At 42.4% G+C, this 21,833-nt stretch overlaps 1 protein-coding gene across 1 annotated transcript in view; it reads right to left on the bottom strand.

Moving 5' to 3' along the window:
• GALNT10 (polypeptide N-acetylgalactosaminyltransferase 10) overlaps positions 1–21,833 on the bottom strand; it is a 74,664-nt gene that overhangs the window by 8,694 nt on the left and 44,137 nt on the right. Inside the window, exons 5-7 of the mRNA XM_079319587.1 lie at positions 7,505–7,690; positions 5,876–6,059; positions 4,869–4,986 (exon numbers count right to left, since the gene is read on the bottom strand). Coding sequence (XP_079175713.1) covers positions 4,869–4,986; positions 5,876–6,059; positions 7,505–7,690 — 488 coding nt within the window. The remainder of the gene's footprint in view (positions 1–4,868; positions 4,987–5,875; positions 6,060–7,504; positions 7,691–21,833) is intronic.

The following is a 21,833-nucleotide window of genomic DNA, read 5'->3' as shown; positions in this document are numbered from 1 at the left end:
CTGAGCAGATATAGCTAAGGCCACAATCTCACCCTAATAATAAAAATTACACAGGGGAAATAAAATAGCACTGGTGATATTGCTTCCATCTTCCCAGTGGTCTGGAGAGCTGTAACTCCATATTCATAAAGCAACTCCAGAGCCTTTGATTCAGTCAGTATGCAGTGAAAGCAGCAGATAATATGCCACCTATTCTCTACATGGGAATGTTATGCTGATCCAATTCCCTTTCTGCAATTTCAGAAAACAATGTCAGGTAAGACAGCTGAACCTCTCCTCTCAAACACACAATACAATGCTGCAGTTGGTGTGTGAACACAAATTATCTGGGTATACAAGGTTTATGGTTTCCAAAGACTGCACCATGATGAGCCAATGCTTCCCAAGAGAGGGGAAAAAACACAAAGGATAGTTAATCCTTGAAAATAAAGCTGCTTCTGCAAGACACAACAGAAATGAAGACCATGGGATGGACCAACAGAGAGCAGCTGGCTGGCTGTGTGAGCACACACTGAAAGGTGGGAAGGACACAGAGGACAAGTCAAGGGGCTTCTCTGCATAACAAAGTAGGTGAAATGAAAGCAAGTGCAATAACTCAGGAGAACTGTAATCCTCTGTACTGGAAGCATCAGCTGCTCCTGCTGCTGGGACTTGCTGCTCTCTAGGAGATGAAGGTAGCCTGTGAGACACTGTGTGTTTGCACAGCACCTTCTCACACACCACACACCAGTACAGCCCCTCCTCAGTGTCTGGAGCATTTGAGAGTAATGACAGCACTTTCTAATAATCACATTTCAGGGAGTGGAGAGGAGCACTTCCTTGCTGCTGCTTGGTGGGAGGCTGCTCAGGAACCTGAACCAAGAAGAGGGTGAACAGAGGTAAAAATTTCCAGTCAATGGTCTGAAACTGATCTGTGCATCACCAGATAGGAAGAGAGAAAGAAGCCACCCTGTACTGCAGCTGAGAGCCTTAGAATTAAACAGCATGTGCTGGCTAAAAAAAAAACCCCACAAAAAAAGCAGCAGAATGCCCAGCCTGTTCCAGTGTGGGCAAACGTGAGCTGCTGGAGAGTGGAGGGAGTATGTGCCTGGAATAAGCAGTGCAGGCTCACAATCAGCACTGACTTCAGCAGCACAAGTAGAAATGCTGTCAGAAGGGATCCCTTGGCAGCTGCACCCAAACCACACACCTGCCAGGGCCCAGTGGCAAAATGGGAATCAGAAAGTGCTGCTGGCATGGCACAGAGGAGAGGCAGGCTTGAGACATGTGAACAGAAGCTGTGCAGCACTTGGATTTGTTGGAAAACACGTAACATGTTTCATGCTGTAGAAATCAGAAGAAATCCATGTTGATAGTTTGGGAAAATGATCTGGAAAAATGCAATGACCTACAATCACCAGGATAAGTGCAATGGCTTCTTTCCAATTGCTGAAGCAAAAAATTGAAGACCACAAGTACTGACCAGTTCTTTTGTCTCTCTTTTAATTGTTCTTTTCAGGGAAATTGTCAATTTGGCTTGCTCTGCACCAAGCCCTTTGCATTTTATGAAGGCTTTACAATCTTCAAATTACAAGGCAAACATTTCTAAAACTGAAATGATACATCACCTAGAGAGGGACATTCTGGATCGTCATTCTTTGCTCTTCAAGTACAGTGTGCAATTAAAGGACTGAGAACCACACCATTTGGATCTGAGATACAAAGAACATCTACATTTATGCCTACACAAGTCAGAGACATCCCTTTTTACTCTTCTGTTTCCCCATAACCAAAAAAATCACAGGCTATGTATTTATGGAAGAGAGACGTGAAGAGTTTAGTGAAGATTTATGTAAGCAAAACAGAATAGAATCCACAAAAATACTAGAAAAGAGGCAACATCACCTCAAATAAAACTGAGCTTAGATAAGTGCTATACAAAGTAGCACTTGCAGAAAGGAACAGTTAAAATGCTTCACACATTCTGCTCCAAATTAAATGCATTTATGTCAAAAAAAGGAAGTGGTTACGTAGGCAGCTGTTAAATTGTGTTTGGAAGAGGAAAGGTCCATTATAACTTTGGGTAAAGAATTGAGTTTTGTTCACACAATCAGGAAGATAAAAAAGACCAGGACAAACTGCAAGAGAGGAGAGGTAAGGAAGTGACTCCAAAAAAGCAAAGAGCTCAATGAAACCTGCTGAACAGAGGAACCACGAGGCAGCAGAAGGGGAAGGTGACAAACACCCCACAGAGACAGTGAATGCTTGTTTATCCTCTTTCCAAAATACAAGAACACACTTCAAGGCCAGCACCTGGGAATTCACCTGTAACCACCATGGGGATTGTGATCTGCCAGAGCAGGAACACCCTGAGTTGCAGCAGGGCTGGCTCAGAGACTGAGCTGCTCTGGATACACACAGGTCAACAGGAGGAAGCAGTGCCTGTTTTCTGCTTGAATATGAAATGGATAGACAAACTCCTTCATTTCTAAACTAGAAATTTCTGGTTTAAGGTTAGAAAGTTCACCTCAATTTTTTGTCCCTCCTACATGCAGTGTTTCCTTATGATGTCTGATGAATATGTTTCATACAAAGTGTAAGACTTCTGGAGTTTGATCCACCCTCCAGCTAAGTATTTTCTGAGGTGTTAAACACTGATGCTTTCTGTGTTGGCTTGCTTGAAAATTTCTGCTCAGAAGGAAGCAGAGACAGCTGATAATAGAAATAGGTATGATTTCCTAAAAGAAAGGCAAGAGGCTCCTAAATAAACTTGTTTATTTCCAGTCTCTCAGCAACCAATTCCAGTATTTTAAAATAAAAGCAAAACCAGCAAAGTCTATGAATGGCCAAACAAAGAATATGCTTAAGGAAAAAAAAAAATCCAAAACACAAAATAAGCACTGTACTCCTTGTGAAGCCTGAGAAGGCCAGATCCAATGCAATGGATCACAGGCCAGCAGTGCAGAAGAGTACTGCACCCACAACACCCAGAGACAGGAACAGATTCTTTGTTAAAGCTGGGCTGTGTTAAAGTCTGGCATGCTTAGATTCTGAATTCCCATGAGATAATAAATAATGTGAAAGTGGGTACCCCACGCCTAAAGCCAGAGCTTTAAATTATATGACACTGCACCTTTAACTACAAAATCTCAGTCTGTTTCTAAAGGTAAAAATGTAGTTCTAAGCTCACCAGGAAATGTCATAGCTTCATAAATTCTATGAACAAACCTTCTATTCTTGCAATTCCAGCAGAATTATTAAATCTATCAGCCACAGATGAATGTATCAATTTATCTTAATTTCTGAAAATACACTGAGCCTCTTTCAGTGAAAACTTCATTTTTCTGTTGCACAATGAAAGAAAAAAGGGGGTCTTTGCAGAGATTAATTAAAGCAAATGTATCCCTCCATAAATTACCATCTCTGGACTGAAATAAAACACAGCATGTTTCAGAGGGGATAAGCAAACAGATGAATGAAGCAGTCTTATTTCCTGCAGATCAAGCAGTGTGTCTGTCTGCTGTGGCACTGGAGACAAAGGGCTTGCCCAGCCACTGTCATCACTCTTGGAAACCAGAATTTTCAGAGAGGAAGAGGCTGAATGCTGCCCCTCCTGCAGAGAATGAGTGCCTTACACAATTTCATTACACACAACACAAAGATGAAATGGCTCTAACCACAATGGCACCCCCAAAGAGGGTGCCCTTGCCCCTCCCTTCCTGCCACTGTTACAGAGGACAAGGGACATCCCAGGTGACCTTTGGGTTCTGGTGAGGAAATGTTGGAAGAAGAGGCTGCCTCAAAATCAGTGTTTGCTGCCCAGTAACACATGGGGTGTGTGTAGGGCAATGTGGCTTGCTGAGGATTGGTATCTTCTGAACTGCACAGAGGCATGGAGAATCAGGAATCTGTTTTTTTAAGAGATCAGCCATGACTTGTCAGGGGAGACAGGCAGAATTTTAGCTGCTGAAGCCAAACTGTGCACTACATCCCTGCTATCCTCTGGCCTTGTGTTAAGGTCAGCCAGCTTAGATCAGTGGCATCCACACACCTATAAAATTAAATATTCAACCTCTGAAAGAAACCTCAAACAGAGTTTAATGTAGGCATCTTTACTCAGTTTGGTCCAGCCTATGAGAAGGATTCCCTCCAGTGAAGAGTAAACTGGCCCCTACCTTCAGGGGTTTGGGACATTCTGGTGGATTTCACAAATTGGATTTAAAGTGCCATATTCCAACCTAACACTGGTACCAGCAGTCTTGGTGCTTTACAGTGACTTGTTACTCTTTGTAAGCATTTCTGGTCAGCTGGCTAACTCTTAAAGCCCTCCACTGACCAGTCAGTCAGTCAGTCAGTCAGTGGCAGAACTGTCCCAGGCCAGGCAGATAATGATCCAAAGTCATTGCAGCAACAGTAATGACTCCAGCTGTTGGAGATTTCTTCCTGAGTAAGCAATAATAAGATTCTCACAGCCAGGGCTCAGCTGGATTGACTACAGACAAAGTTCTCTCTGAGAGCTCCAGCTGAGGACTGAGGTTCTCCTGGAACTGGAATCCTCCTCCCCTCAAGGAGGAGAGTATTTCACCATCTAAGTAGCCTCAGAGGCAGAGAGCTCCAGAGCAGCTGACTTACCCTGGCTGGGAGGAGTGCAAGCACTGGAGCTGTGACCACAGGCTGGGGACACCCCAGCTAATCCTGCTCCAAAACTGACCCTCACCAGTCACTGCCCACACCAGTGCTGATTCTCCTGTGCACCATCTCACTGCTCCCAGCTCTTTCACCTTTAGTCACATGCAAAAGTAAGGACAAGACAGATCATTCACATTCTGCGCCTCAGAACAAATTCTTACTTTTCAAAACAAAAGTAATTTCCAGAGAACATGGCTCACCTTAAAGGATATTTCATACTGCTCTCCTCCCCATATCTCCAGACCTGCATCATACCCTCCCAGCTCCCAGAACCACTTTCTATCGACTGCAAACAGTCCTCCAGCCATTACAGGAGACCTTAAGGAAAAACCAGACTCCATATTACAAATACATTCAAAGGTACAGATCTATAGCTAAACATTTGAAAATAAACAAAGCAAGATTTGACAAATATTCTTTTCACCACCCAGTGTTCCCAGTGCCTTGTCAGTGCATCAAACAGTTGTTTTGGTGTTATCTACTGACTTCCCACTTGCAAACAAGGAGGACCAGAGCAGGCTCCCTCCAGAACCTGCCAATGCCTCTCCTCCAAGCAGGCAGGAGTTGACCATGAAGTGACAGGACACCACCTCAGCCCAAGGGACCTGTATGCTCCACATATATGCTCTGCTTCTGTTGTAGGACTGAATCTCTGAGTTTGACCTCAGAAAGTGTTTTGTGGGTTTTTCTTTTTTTTTAAGCACTGCAGAGTATAAATGACAGCAGAACTGTCTCAATGTTGGTAAGCACAGTAACAGCAGAGCACAACTTGATCACCGATTTACTTCTGCAGTGCTCTGTAATAATCAAAATTGCTGTAATTATTCTGCTAGGTTTTCTTCTTCCCCCACCTGGGAATGACACATAACCCACCATTGATTTGTTTTTGGCAGAGCATTAGGGATACTAAGTTATCTTTGAAAGATCTCAGTAATAAATGACCACATTAATTGTTACACATTGGAGTTTTCAATGAAAAGTTAACTTCTGCAGGAATTAATATGGCAAAAAAACAGCAATGAAAAGGAGAGTGTTCACAGCTACTATACAATGCATTTCTTTTAAACCAGCAAAGCAAACAGCTGCCAAAAAAGCAAGTAGCTTAACAGCAGCTTCTGGCTTTTGCTATGCTGAGGTGTAAAGCTACCCTGCAGCAGGGTGTTATTTCATTAGCTGCCTCTTAGCACTCTGCATTTCAGTAACTTACTCAAAGGGATCACTGGGATCAGGTTTCTGCAGCTCAGGAGGAATGGGGATCCTCTTGTAATACATCTCCCAGTCAAATGCCCCTCGCATTGCATCTCCAGCCTGAGTCTCATACCCAAAGTGGTCGTGATCAATGACATCAATCATTGGGCAAACGATAGTCTTGCGGTTTCGGGCAATGCGATCTGAGGATTGGAGAAACGTGTTAGAAAACCTGCACCAGCTGCTTCCTTTCACCATAAAATGACCAAAAAAAAAGGGCATCAAAATATGAAGTTGTCCATGAACATTGAGATTTCTTCCTGTTCTTTGTTTTGTGCTCCAATTTATATCAATTTATCTGATGCTTCTGTAATCCCTGGGAGAAAAACACCAGGCACCCATCACCCAGAAGCAGAATGGGATGACACAGCCTCACTACCACTGAGAACTGACTGCCAGGCTGAAACCAGACCTCTTGTACTCAGTAAGCAATCCTCATTTCCACAAGTGACCCAGATATGAACCCCTTCTGTGCAGATCCAAATCCAGGGACTAACCCACTGCACCACCCAGCTCTAATTGCCATGGCAGAACCTGGCAGGAAGTGTTTCAGACTAATGGTATAAATACTCTCAGCAGGCTCAAGAAATGCAAATGTTACCTCCTCCCCTCCAACCTTTTCTTCCAACCAAATAAATACAACACAGGAAAAATTCCTGCATAAATATCTGGAATTTCTTCAATACTTTATTACTGAGATGGTCTCTTGTTGGAAGTTACTTCTCAGAGCAGAGGCAATAGAATGATGCTTCAGCCTCCAAAACACATCTCACAGAAATCCTTCCTGTGCTTTAAAAGTCAAAGCATCCTTTTTGTGTTCTCATTTAAATGGCATTGGAGCTAATTCTGTCCTCCCTCCCCGGGGCTCATAAAGCTGCAAATGTTTCAAACTATTGCCAGATATAAACTGTAGTGAAAGCAACAGGATAACCAACCATCAATCCAGCAGGAAAATCAGACTCTTTCTTAAACCTCTGCCTGACTATTGTTGCCACAGCCTATTTGAGGAAGTCACACCTCAAAGAGCTCTGACAGGTCACTGGCAGCAGGGCTCAGAAGGAGTTTGGTACTGGGTGGAGGCAGCCAGGTACCAGAAACAGACGGCACTGTCCCTTCAATTAGTCATCCTTAAAAAGAACTGACACCTCCTCAAAGATGGAGTGCTGCCTTGGAAAAGGGTGCCCATGTTCTACAAATACACACCAGCAGCTCTCATTCACAAGAAGTGTTTTTCACAGCCTTGCAGACTATGAAATTAAATATAGTTATATAGGAGATAACACCCTTAAAAGCTACTCGAAAACTGCACGTAAAGATATTTTCTGTATCACAAAGTCATTCCCTTCTGCAAGCTGTTGAATGACCATGTGATAGTTTACTCTTCTAGCAAGCTGTAAATTATTTAAGATTACATTTAATGAGGAAACAGAAGAATAACTAAAAAAGAGTATGACAAAGTTACTGCACAATTCACTCGAGAGCCTTGCGGTTGGTTTGTTCTCTCTTCCATGGCATTCATCTCTCTTTTATCCAGGGAAAGCACGAGGGGAAAGCTGGGTGGGAATAATTTCAGCAAGCCCCCACTCACCCAGCAGAGGTGGCAGCCAGTTGACGTTGGCCTCGCAGTGGGAATCCAGGAAGGTGATGACATCCCCAACAGCCACCGAGGCCCCCAGCATGCGGGTCCTGATCAGCCCCTCCCTCCTCTTGGTGCGCAGGATGCGCACCTTGGGGAACTGCGCCATGTAATCCTCCAGGCGCTTCTTCAGGTGCTCTGCAGAAAAAGGACACATTGGGGAAATGGTGTGGGAGCCCGGGGCGTACCCCTGGCTTCCTTGGGGGTCTCAAAACCCCCCTGGCGAGGGTCTCAAAGGCTCCTGAGTGAGACCCTGGTGTCACAGGTGCTGAATTCTAACCCCTGGGGGAAGTTGTCAGCACAAAGAGAATGGAAACAAGCTGCCAAAATTAGTGAAGTGTAAATTAGATTGTTAGAACGTAGATAAATAGGTTTTTTTGAATGTTTATGATAAGGGAAACGTGGCCAAGATGGAGAATTTGGGGGATGGACACCTTTTCCTCCTTCTTCTCCATGTCATCCATGTTGGGTGACACGTTGGCACCCTTGGACTGGAGGGAGTCAGGGCTGGACCATTTAATAAAATTGTATTGTATTGGGAAAATTTTGTAAACATGTAATACGTAATAAAAACTATATAAGATAAGCCCTGCCTTCACCAGGCAGATTCCACCATGCATGCCAGGCTGAGCAGACCCTGCTGGCCAGGCAAAAAGTCCCTGAGAAAAGAAACAATAAACAATCCTTGGAAAAAGAGAAAAGCGTCTCCAGCAATCTCTCTTTGGCTGCTTCAGAGAAAACCAGGGTTTGAACCACCTTCATGTCCCTCTGGGGTGATCTCAGGGCAAAGGAGAAACCCCAGACTGGGACACAATGGTAACAGTCCCTTAGAAATGCTGTTCTGTCTTTAGCAGGTGTCTTTGGAAGTATGGCTTCAGTAGGTAACAAACGCAGCCACAGGAAAAAGAAAGCAAAAATTACTACCTAAGCAAAACGTTCCAAAACTTGAGAAGCAATTAAAAATAGAGGAGAAAAAGAAAGGAACAAAGAGTATAGGATAGGAAAGAAAGCAGCAAAGAAAGAGGAGAAGGAATAAAAAGACAGCTGTCAGACCTTGAGCCAGGATTTTTGGACACTTGTGGAAAACCACTGTAATTTAGAAAAGACACAGGGGAATTAATTTTCAGAAGTAAACCACGCTCAGGGCATTTAAGTAGTGTGTGTGGTTTCTTCAAAACACACAACATAACAATCCACTCATGCATAAATAAAAACCAGGAAAAAGCCTAGTCAGACACTCCTCCAAGCTGCAAGGCAGGCACAGCCACAGTGTGTACAGGATGGCTCCCTTAAATGCTCATCAGAAGAGATTTGAGTTAAATAGGGAAATATTTACACTACTGAACATGGACTGGAGCCACATGTGAATTAACACAGACAGTGGCATGATTAACATGAATTCAAACAGGAGAGCTGCAGAGAAAGACCACTGAGTGATCAAAACAATGGACAGCTTGTTCCAAAGTGGACATAAAAAGTTTAGTCTGCATAATGAGAGAGGGGAACACAGCTGTCTTTACATCAAAGAGTGAAGCAGCAAAGAAAAAACTAAAAATAGGCTGAGCTGATGCTGGCCTCATCACTAATGGGTTGATCTTTTAGGCATCTGAAGTTTTGACAGCAAAGCCCATTCAGAGGGTGCCAGAGATTGTTCATTAATGCCCCACACCACCCACTGCAGTCAGCAATGATGCAGGAAAGAAGCCTCACTAGACAAAATTTAACATGTTACATCTAAGCAAGTAACTCTTAAAATCTCATGCAACAAAACTTGACTAGAGGCAATCACTGAAATACAAATACCCTCACAGGTTTATTTGCCTTCTGTAGGAAACACATCCTCTCCACTCTGTACAGCACATCTTCCCCAGCTTCCAAAGGAAGCATGAAAGGCAGGGGCTGGAAAGGCCAACAGCAGGAAAATGTCCCTGAACAGGGCACCAGGGAGCTTGGGCATTGGAACAGCTCACTGAAAAGAGCAAAGGAGCAAATAAACTTAACCTAGTTATGAGCTCTCCCCCTTGTGCTGACCTGGCAGCTGTGAGAATGGTCAGAAGCCCTGTGGTAACACAGACTCTGTGCCTGCTCTTTGAAGCAGCCAGCCATTATGTGCCTTCCTTCAAACATCACCCAAATACAGCTCCTTGCTTTTGAGGTGTTCCCAGCAAGCTTTTTGCCTTGTTCAAAGCTTTGTTTAACATTCCTCAGGATTTTTGATCACAGATCCTTTTTAATGTTTTGTCTGACAAGTGTAATTGTCCCACAATATCCACACAGGTTTCCCTCTCAATAGAGCCCTTAGGACTTCTTGATGTCTAGTGTGCTTTTCCCTCATCCTTTTCAGGTCTCTTCTGAATAGACCCTCTCAAGCAACCAGAAATTTTGTCCACTCAATTACAGATTTTTCAAATAAGGGCCTTCCACAGAGACTAGACATATTATTAGTGCAGCTGCCTTCCTCCTGAGGCAGTGGGTAGACTTAAAACGAGAAGAGGAAAAAAAAAAAAAGAAAAGCAAAGCTACCACTGTTTAACATCAGAGCTCATCCCTTGCCATTGTTAGTTTGTCACAAAAGATTGTTTCATCGCAGAGAACAAACAATCCTCACTTCAAGCATAAATCAGCTAAGCCCAAACCAGGATGCAGACTTTACTTAATGTACCCAAGACAAGATAAACACAAGAGAGGCTGCTGGTGCTTGTTATAATAAAGGAGGGAACTGTCACACAGACACTTTCAGTCTGATTTCCCTAACAACAGCCAGAGATTGATAATAGCAGAAGACACTTGGAAGATCAGATTACACAATACTTATATTATCCAAGCCAAACTTATAAAGCACTGGAAAATCTTAAAAAAATCCAAAGCTCCAAACCAATGGAAAATCTTAAGAGATTTTCCTCTTTATTTTGATTAAAATGAGACAATGAGACTGTGAAAGACCCCAGAGGTCTGTCTACCTCACGTGTCCATTATTTCAATTTTAGCATCACCTGCCTTCCTGAACTGTTCTGGTTTGTGGTGACACCTGGGGCAGCTGAAGTGACTCCTGCAGGGGCACAAGCACAGCACACTCAGGCTGCTATGAAACATGAGAATGTCCTGGGATCTGGTCTCACACACAGCCCAGAAGCAGAACACAGACATGGACTGGGCCATATCAGTTGTGATGATGATGATGATGATGATGATGGCTCCTCTGCTACACTGAGGACAGGGTGCTTTGTATCTATTGATGAACAAGCAGCTAAAAATGGAGATTTTCCTATTTTTACAGTGTAATGAGGAAAGGAAGACATAGGAGCCATGAAGTTTTCTCAGGCAAGTACTCTGCAAAGAGACAGCAGAGAGTGTAATCCACTGACTTCTCACTGCATTCCCAAAAGTTGGGTTGGATTCTTCAGCACATCTTTACTACACTTCCACAGCAAGAAAACAGCAAAGCACTCCATGCCTGCAGTGAGGAGCCTGCTGTTTGCTGGTGCCTCACACACCAGGAATCATGTCCCTGAGGGCTGGGAGAACAAGGGAAAGCTGCAGGTGCTCCAGCAGCAGCTGTGTGCTCCCACTGCTGCAGGGACACATCAGCTGAGGGCAGTCCTGCACCAGAGGGATGATGCTCAGGTAACTGCTCCTCCCAACTGCTGCAGAAAAATCCATGCTTGGCCACTGCATTCTGTAAGATTAAGACTTCTCTGTCATGAACTGCAAGTGGGCAGAGTTTATTGCATCTGCTTTGCGTAACTCAAGAGTCACAGACTTCTAAGCAACCTCACAATGTACAAAACTCAGTAAAATATGGTTTTCAAAGAGATATCTTATTTCCTTATCCTTGTGCTATTCCTGCCACACAGCCTGGCTTCTGTGCACCAGATAGAAAACAGTTATTTCATTCTATTTCAAATATTGTCCCAATTACACCAGATTTTGCTTTTAAAGGAAAATTAAAATAACCCAAACAAGTACTGCTAGCTGCTACAAAATTTAATGAAGCTTTAAAAAAATATATTATGAAATCTTGTCACACTGAGTAATTTTTATTACAAGGGCAATTTTCTTTAATGAAAGTTGTTAGGTGAACTGGATGGATTCCAATGGCTGTGCCTATGCTGGGCAAAGTAACACAGCCAAATTGTAAGAAGGAGTAAGATTATCTGCAGATTAAAAACTATTGTGGTAGTTTTCTAACACACTTAGCAATGAAGCTGATGTACAATGTATAGATTAACAGTACCAGTCAAGAACTTCTGCTTCCTTTACTTTGAGCTGTAAATAAAGCTGTGTGAGGACAGCAGAGAAGCTTTAACAGGCAGCCTGGTTTACAGAAGCAGCTCTAAACTCTCCAAAATAAGACATTTTTTTCCCTTAGGTCAAATTTCTGTGGTGGTCTTACTGTACTTCTTCCTACTGGCCTCATTCAAGCAGAGCTGCCCTCAGATCCCTCTGATCTGTGACCTCTGATGATCTGTGATCTGGTGACCACTTGTAGCATGGCAAGGACTTTCTCAGACTGGAATTCCTCATATCCAGTTGACTTTTCATTCCAACATTGCACTTTGCCACCTGAAGAGGCACCAAAGAAATTAAATCAAAAGCATATGCAGAAGCCAGAGGAAGATAGATGAATCCAAGGTTTACTTTTTTTTTTAATAGCTTTTTGGGTTTTTTTTTAATAGCTTATAGTCCCTGTAACAGTCCTGCAGTATTTGGCAGAGAAGTGAGTACCAATATTTGCCATAGAAGAAAAATATTAGCCATGACTTGAAACTATTAACATGATTTATGTCCTGAGAAAGAACTATGAGTGAAACACTTCTCCTGTCCTACCAGTGCAACATTTCATGGTTCATATGATAACATCAGCTTTGGTTTCTGAATTTTACACTGTACAGCACCAGTGCCTTTGCCATTTGTGTACCCAATTCAGAAGGAACAGCACTGCAAAAATCCAACATTCCCAGACACCTTTCCATGTTACTCAGATGCCATTGGTAACACCAAAGGTCCCTCTGCCCTGCAGGATCCTGGCACCTGCTGAGCTGCTTTGCTTTAGTTTACACTCAGAAGCTTGAAGATGTGAAGATGGGAGAGCCACTGCACTCTGAAAATCCAGGGAACCTCCCCCTCCCACTGAAGGGCACAGGAGGACAGGACTGGAGGATCTGCAGAATTCCATTTTAGGCAGAAAAGCACTGTTTCCCTTCTCTGCAGGTTACTCTGGCTGCTTTCCAACACCAGAGCCTGAAGTGCCAGCATGCATCTGGCATTTGTTTACAGGTTACCCCAGCCTGCCATCCCCACCCTCCCACACACAGACATGCTTGTTGAAGATTACAAATGAATCCATTCATTTTTACTCGGATACTTGGCCCTAACGCGCTGTTTAACAATTTAAGAACAAATTATACTTCTTCCTGAATCCATCATAATGTGCAAGCCAGGCCTCCCTGAAATAGAAGATTCTAAATCATTGAAATTAACTTCTCTCCCTGTTTTGGTGCAGATGAGTAATCCTTTGAAACAGCAAAATATGCTGTTATCCAAACAGGCAGCACTTCCACTAGTTTTAATTTTCTTTCAATGTTTTCACGCTCTGATCACTAAAGTTGGTTGGGAGGATAATAAATTGATTTAACAAATTGTATTATGAACACCAGTCTCAGTAATAGAAAACTGATTAGGCTGATCACAGCTTTCCAAGCTGAATCTTCTTACAAAGAGGAAAAGGCCTTAGAAGGGAGAGAATTAATATTTGTTGCTTCAGTGATTACAGTTCTGGAGTGAACTGCAAAAGGGGAGGGGTCCCAACTTCCACTGCCCATTCTGCAGTGTTGGGTCTCAGCACAACTTTAAAAAGAAAAACTGAGAGGGGAAAGAGTTTCTGTGCACAGGACAGTTAGCTGAATGTGTGCCACCCCACATGATAATGCAGCATGGTTTGGACTTCAACAAAGATTAAAAGGGTTTGCTGAAAACCTTACTGGTTTTCTTCTCTAATCAGGAACAACAAAGTGCACAGAAGTACAAGAATAGAGCCCAAGAAATAAGCCAGATTGTGAATTAGTGGGGGAAGATCACTGGTATGAGCCTGTGCTGTGACAAACTCAAGTGCTTCAACTTCTGCTGTCCTGTCTGTGCCACCAGCTCATCCTTCAGTTTATAAAGGGAACTTCCTCAGTGCTTCCTCCACCCTACAGCAGACACCTCAACCCTGCTCAGGTACCCTTCAGCAGATATTAGCTCTGAATGCAGAGACAAAGGTGTAATTTTAAAATGGGAAAAGCCACACTTACTGGCATAATAAATACACCCAGACCCCAAGGAAAGTTTAGTAGGCTGCATTCCCAAGCAGGGAAATACACAGGGAGTAATCATCTTAGTGACAGCACCACCAGCACCACCTCTCAATCTCTCAGGAAAGTTTAATTTGTAAAGGAGTCTATTCCAACTGCTGCTTTCTGAGAGAATCCAGAAAAATCCATTTACTTATGTTTCCTTCATGCTGTAAAGGTTTAAACACATTTTGTTCCTTGGGAGCACTGCAGCCAACCTGTGGAATATGCATCACTTCTTAATTCCTGCACATTGACCTCCTGGCCAATCCACAAGATCAGTTTTTCCCTTTCTGCCAGAACCCATCTCTCCCAGGGGAAACAGTCAAGTCATTCTCATTAGTTTACTCTTCTCCCTTCCCATTTCATTAAATATGTATCAAGATTAAAGCACCCACTTAGGTTTTTCCCTCTTCTGTTGACTACATCTCATCTAAAGAGGGTGTTTTGTGATTCTCAGTCATTTCCTGTTGATTGCTTTTAACCTCAGAGCTGCTGTGCTGGCACCCACACTGCAGAGATGCAGGTTTTGGCCAAGACAGCCTTTGTAGCTGCAAAACAGAGGTGAAATCCTTGCAGTACACTTAATATTCAGCTCAAGTTTGATGTAGCCATGGTGACTGGCAAGGAAGGGCAGTACTGTCCCAAATACTCCTTCAACCCAAGGAATCTCTGCGTTCATCTTAAGTAGCTTTGACTATCCAGTTGTTTAACCAAAGGAATGCCTGCACTCTACAAATCTTTAATTGCCTTGAACCTACACCATCAGCTGCTTTTTTGGGCACTGGAGAGACAAGCAGGTGTACAAAAGCATCTCAGAAGTTTGTCTCAAAGCCTCCTCTGTGCCCAGGGTGTGTGTCAGGATACAGCCACTGCTGCCAGGGACATTCTGCATTAAATCATGACATGAACCTAAAACCTATGACCAACAGCAAGGCAAAACTTGCCATCATGTGAAGAGATGCAGGCAGATGAAGTGTTAAGACAGTTCTTACTGAAAAATTTTGGAACATATCAAAGCTGTGAGATTAAAGTCTTAAAAGTCTTAAAAGTCACAGACTTTTGCTGGGTAAAAAAAAAAAGAAAAGAAAAGAAGATGCCAAAACAAACCAGTCCTTGGAGAGCTGGCTTTGTACATGAATAGTGCTGATAGAGGCAAAGAACTTCTTGGCCTGAAAGTATTTGCTCTGTGCAAATCATCAGAAAAGGAAATATTCCAGAAAGAGCACAAGGATTGACAGAGAAATCTACTCCAGACTTTTGTCTTGTTAGAGAACAGTCCTTTAGGCCCAGGATGTAACTCACTTGAAAGTGGCTTTGATTTGGTAGGGATGCACCCTTTGGGTCCCACAGGCTCTGATCTCAAGGGTCTAAGTGAGGAAGAACAACTATGAAGCCTAAAATTAATAGCAGAGAACTATAAAGTTTTTTGCTCTAGGGTTGCAGCCAAATTGGAATACTGGAAAATTAACTGATAATCCTTCAGTCCTACAGTGATGCTTAAACATTAATAACCAGGAATGACAAAGCAGAAGGAGGTCTGTCCTGTAGTCTGTGTGTCAGAGAACAGAAAACAATGTATTTGGCAAATGAAAAAATTAGCAAGTACAGCTGCAGGGAGAACACACACAACTGTCTTGCAGTAACAAACTCTGCAATGCCAGAAGTGCAATTTACAAACATTTTACTCTTCTAGACCTCCTCACCATCAGCTCCCAACACTCTGGTTTACTTTACTCACAAGAAATGCAGCTATCACAGTAAGTCAGTGACATCTGCTAGAAAGGTCAATAAATCTATTAAATCCTGAAGCACAACTCCAGGCCTGCTCACAGCTGTACTGATACCAAAACTAAGCCATCTTGTGGGCAATGCCATTATCAAGCAGCATGTTCATTTTATCTGGATGACAGAGGACAGGGCAGAACTGATAGCTGAAGGTATCTGCTTTTAAATCTGGAGCTTTGGCTCCTCCTGCTCAGCACAGTTAAACTATTGTGCTCCATCAGAGCATCCCTGTTGTGGCTAACAGGCAATTGATGCTACACTGACAGAATTCTGTGGCATTTCTTTACTAAGAAAATATAACTGCAATTGAAACTAGAAAAGGAATGTGGTTTGGTTTATCCACTTTTATTTTTCAGTTGAAGCAGCATTTAGATTCCAATTTTCTCAAAGTGAAGAAGTTTCCACCTTTATCAAAGTCTCTGTGTGGAACAGCTGCTTTGTTAACACCACTCCAAATGCAGGTTTAAATAGCAGAAACTATGATTACCAGTAATAGATATCATATATGGGCAGAGGGTGTTTGAATCACATTTCTAATTAACTTCTATAGAGAAGCAGCTGTAAAGCATTAAAATGCTGATTTGCACTGCAGCTGGCAGATATCTAGACTTTTGACTCCTAGCAGATGAGGACATGTACTTCAAGGTGAGGAAAATAAAATTAAAGCTGTTTTCCTGCAAAGTTCCTCTAACAGAAGCTACATGTGTAGGTTTCCTTATTAGCAAGCAATGTACTGAGATTTACTTAATGAGCTGTAATGGAAACCTGCTCCTCAATTATTTATTTTTCTTAAACTTTAGATGCCAGACATCCTTCACTACACAATAATTAGCTGAGAAAGAGGTCACAGTCAACTCAACCTTTTAAAGCCACCTCATCTCCTTTCTAGAAGGATCTTTCAGCCACAGCAAGTGATCTTAGAGAAATAAATACAAGATGATGAAAAGTAAACTGGTTAGTTAATTTAGGCTGTCACAAACAAAGCTGTAGCAAACAGCTACAATAGGCCCTCATGCCTCTTAAAACACCAGAGAATAAAGTTTTAATGCTCCCCAGTCACTGCCTAATGAACAGTGCAGGTTTTAGACATCCCTTTATGAAGGGAATCCATGAGTACAGACATTAAAGACAAATTAAAAATGAATACTCAAAAAAAAGGAAAACATAAAATTGAATCTCATCTTGATCATCTCCCTGTGATCCAAAGCAGACTCTGTCACTGAAGAATCCCACACCCACAAGACATTGCCAGAAATGGAAAATAACAAATTACTCTCTTCTCATAAATAAAAATGGGACATCTGCACCAGCTTCTATTTTATTGCTCCCTGTGGTGCTCACTCTGGAAAAGAGTGTTGGTGAATTCACAAGTTGATTCCTGTACTCAAGTCCCTGCTGTGCTACCTGGGAGTCATGCTGCAGCTTGGGGCAGAAATTTCACATCTCTCCACCAAGAAACAACCTTCTGCCACTCACCCAAAGGGAGATTTGTCTCACTGACACTTACTTCAAAGACATTTGTAATGAGTCTAAACAGACATGAGATGGTCTGCAATGAATTCTAACAAGGAAAAAAATCCTCTTTATTCTGTGACTTAATTTACAAAACTAATCTTTTTATCAGTTGTTTGGGTCAATAGTTACCAGGACTTCTAATAGAGACCTTGAAAGCAACATTTAAAAGGTTGTGGAAATGCACAGTGGGCCCAAAAGAGCTTGGCTTTTTCTTTTCTGCATACTGTATGGTAAAAAGCTTGAAGATAAACATATTGATAATTCAGCAAGAAAGGCTGTCATCACTGTGTCCTAAGCACAGTCACTCCATATTCTGAGATGTACTAACCAGATGCACTTTAGTGCATTTAAGAGAAAAAAATTACTTTTACAGAGCATGTGCCTAAAGATGAAAAGATAATCTCTTTAGCTGCACAAATCCGTTAGTGTTCCATTTAAAGATCAGAAAGAATTCAAGTATTAAACCTTTTTCTATTTCAGATAGTGAGAACATGATTTCTTTCAATTAAGGCCTGGCAGATGTGGTTAATGGAACAGCTGTATTTGCTATATACCTGCTGCTGTACCAAGTGACACATTAATCACCCTTTGCCTTCTCCCTCACACTATTTAGTGACTCCTGCCCTCCAGACCAAATTATGCTGCTCATGGTTCAGCCAAGTTACCTCACTCACATTTGGTTTCCCATTCAGATTATCCCACACCTCCAGAATTACCTGTACTGCAATATAAAGAGGTTTAAAATGGATTCAGGGATTTATGTGTCAAGGGAAAAAGCAGGGTTTGGTTGTGTCCCCCCCAAAAGCCCCTTGGTGCCTTTCCAAGATGAGAGTGGCCACACACCACACTCCAGGCTGTGCCAAAGAGCAGCTCTGACTGCACCAAGTCCTGCTGAACACACACAGCTAAGGAAAAATGGAGTGAAAATGGGGAAGGAATAAAATAAAATAAAAATTAAATGCTTGAACAAATAAATAGAATAGACCTCTAAAAAAAGTTTTCACAAATTAAGATGAGGTAACAGATAGTCTTGGAAGGTGAAGCTGAAATCAAAAATCTCCATAATGGCCACTCAAGGGAAAATGACTTCCCATACACATTCCTCAGAACAAAATTGTCCTTAAAATCCACAGCAGCCAAGGATGTATTTACACAGTCTCCTGGATAACCACTCCCTAAACCAGACCCTGTTTAATGTAAAATTCAGAAGGTTCACTTTGCAAATGTCATTGTCATATTGGGTCAAATATATTCAAACACTTGGGCTGAAACCTGTGGTCACCTCCCAAATCACAGGTGCAGATTTTGCCTGGTTACTCTGAGAAGGATGCTCAGTTTTCACATCTTGCCACTGTACAGACATGCAACACCATAAGCAGAGGGCTCAGCTGGGTTAACACTTCCAGAACAATCCTGATGTTTGGGGACTGCAGCATTTTCAGGGCTGCCACATCCAGCTTTATGATTGTACCAACACAGTGCTTTGCATGTAACTCATGCTCTGGAGATGACTGATGCTGCAGTTCTCATCTTCAACAAGGGACAGCATTTGTTCTAAAACACTGTCATTTATACCAAAGTAATCTAAAAAACAAGTAAGAACAGGCTGTCACTCAATATGCAAATAATTGAATGCTGAAACATGAGTTTTATGTGAAATTCAAGTGTTTAGCCACAATCACTGATTTCTGTCAAGCTCAGCCATAAAATAATATAAATCCTGGGTGGTGTGTACCCTTTCCTCTGTGCACACAGCCAGTCCCAAGTACACCACAAGATGTTTCTTTTAAATGACATTCAGCAATTAAGTCACAGCCTCCTGCACACAGTGAGCTTCAAATATCTTGAATAATTTTTAAATTTCCACTGCTGCAAAGAGTGAAAAGGTAAAAATTCTACCATGTCTGACATTAAGGGAAAGGCTGAAAAATCCATGATATCAGTTTGTTCCAGAAGCACATAAATGCACACAATTAGTTTGTTTTAGAGGTCTTCTTTTACAGGTGTTTCCTAGATAAGTTATATGAGCTCTGCAGAAAAGGACCTGGGAGTCCCTTGGGCACAAACTGAAGCACAGGAAATGCTGTTTAATCATAAGTTTTGTTTTTTTTTAATTACTTTTTTTAAAACTAGGTCAGTGACAGAGTAACTGAACAGCAGAACAGGTTCCCCAGGGACATTATGGAGTCTTCTTCCTTAGAGATTTTCAAAATTTGAGTGAATAAGATCTGGAGAAACCTGCTGTAGCTAAGCAGAGGGGTTGGGTTAGATGATCTCCAGATGTCCTTTCCAAACTCAACTATTTTTGATTCTGTACCTGTTCCAGTCCCACCTGCACCTGTAAGAAACCTCTCCTCCAAAACAAAGGAGTTTGCCTTCTGCCTTCCACCAGGAGTATCTGATGTTCCACTGCTGTGCTGGGCTACCAAATATGCACCAGGTGAAAAGCAAAGAATGTTCTGACAAGCATCCTGCAAAGGGATGTGCTCTGCTCCTCCAGCTCAGGGCTGATCATTTATTACTGAGAGACAGAGAACAGCTTTACATCTGCTCATGCAGACACAGAGACAGCTTTTACAGCAGAGGTGTCCACAAGCTACAAGAATTAGGTGGAGACCAACAATTCATTTTGTACAAGACAGACACTAGAGCTGAACAGCTCCATTTCTCACCACAGCAATTCAGGCTGCAGGCCCAGGGACTGAAGCAGACCCTGAAGAACCATGAACTGCCTGCCTGTTGCTTGTTGCCAGCTATCAATAACAAAATGCCATCAGAGCTGACAGAAAAACCTGCAGTGTTACAAACTGACCTGCAATTCCACTTCAGTTCTGCTCCTCCCATTTCTATGATAGAATAGAACCAAATTCCCACTCAGCAGCATGGTAATTAGATATTCAAAAAGCAAACAAATTTCAGATGACAGTCCCCAGGAGAAAACTGATATACATGGAAAAAAACATTTTAGTTTACTTAGGGCCATTCTGTTAACAACAGGCTTGGAGGGATGCAATCAGTACCCTGGAAGCCAGCATATGAAAAGGTTTAATTTAACCTATCAGACCTAAAGAATAGCTACAGAAATTAAACAGTAAAGCCACAAATCCACACAGGACTGGCACAGCTAGGAATTTTTATGATCAGGAATTCCAGAGTGGTAATTCCCAGGTGCTGCATTCTGATTTCTGCTTACCCAGAAGGGCAGGCATTATTCTGGATCACCCTGCAACAGCTGGGCTCATCAAACCATGGAGGTCAGTCTGTGGCTCTCCAGCAGTTCTCTGTACCATGCAGAAGGAAGAAGCAGCCAATGCTGGGCAGGTTAATTCTTATTCTCCAACAAGTTTCCTGAATTGGTGTCTCCCTCTTTGATATAACCTATTTTCTTCTGCACAGAAAATCCCTACAAATGTCTTGAGCTGGGGAGAAAGTTCTTACATCACTCTCAATCAAGTTTGTGGGGAGAAAAAGCATTATAGCAGTCCTAATGCAATGCTACCCTGACAGCAGAGACTACCAATGGGGAAAGTAAAAAATAGCCCTGCAATATTCACTCTGCTGTGACCAATGGCACAGGATGGAAAGTACTCCTTTTAAATCAACCCAGCCTGCCAAGGGAATCCCCACAGAGGAAGATTTAAGAGTCAGGAAGGAGCTGCTGGAGGTGACAATGTGGTCTGCAGCTCAGGTATAGGGGATGGAACCACCACATGGAACTGACCCCACTGACAGGGAGCCTTTCCCACAGCACTCTGGCTGACACAGAACCCTGCACAAAATTTGGGTCAGGTAAGGCTTTAGCCTTTTTTTAGATTTGGACCATTTGCATTATACTGGAGGCATACAAAAAAAAAAAAAAAAAAAAAAAAAGCCCAAACCATTCTAGACTGCAAGTTGTTCCAGCACATTTTGACTTTCCAAGTACAAAGCAAGGGAAACATTTAAAAAACATGACTGGTAAAGCTTTTGCTGCTCCCTGTTAAGATTTGCTGTCATCAGGACAGCATCTTTTGGATGAAAAATATTTATGGCTAAAGGTCACAGAGTTGTCTCTTTCAAAAAAATTAAGAAATAAATGGCTGCTGACACTTCCAGATGATGATTCATCTATCCAGGAGCTCCAATAACACACGGCCACAGCTGCCCCTCAGTTTGCTGCAGACCACAGCAGCCACCAACTAACCCAACAATCTGTCTTCACTCTCCTGTCACTCTGTCAGCCAACTTCTCAGCCCTCTTTATAGACACACCAAAAATTCCTTACACTCAAGCTTAGAAACAGATGAAAAACATATGAAAATAACATTTGTCAGGAAAAACTGTTTGCATTAGCCAGGTTTCCACACTTACTATTCCTATTATGACCTAAGTCCTGTTTTCTTCATGTGCAGCAAAGATTCTCCATGTATGAGATACAGGGATGAAAAAGGCTGAGGGATCAGCACCAATATCACCATTCTTAGAAACCAGTGAAACAGCAGAACAAGAGAGAAACATTCCAGCACCTCAAGGGCAGCTGGCAAAGCCCAGCACGTTTAACCCCAGCACACAGCAGCAAGAAGAAATGCTGGCAGGAGAGAGAGAGATTCTCCTTGCTAGGGAAGGTCAGGTTACTCTTTAAAGAGTTATTAAAGTTCTATAGGTCT

The sequence above is a fragment of the Erithacus rubecula genome (genome assembly GCF_903797595.1).
Source record: "Erithacus rubecula genome assembly, chromosome: 16".
Lineage (NCBI taxonomy): Eukaryota > Metazoa > Chordata > Aves > Passeriformes > Muscicapidae > Erithacus > Erithacus rubecula.
The sequence above is the reverse complement of the archived record's forward strand: the minus strand, read 5'-3'. Positions and strand labels throughout refer to the sequence as shown.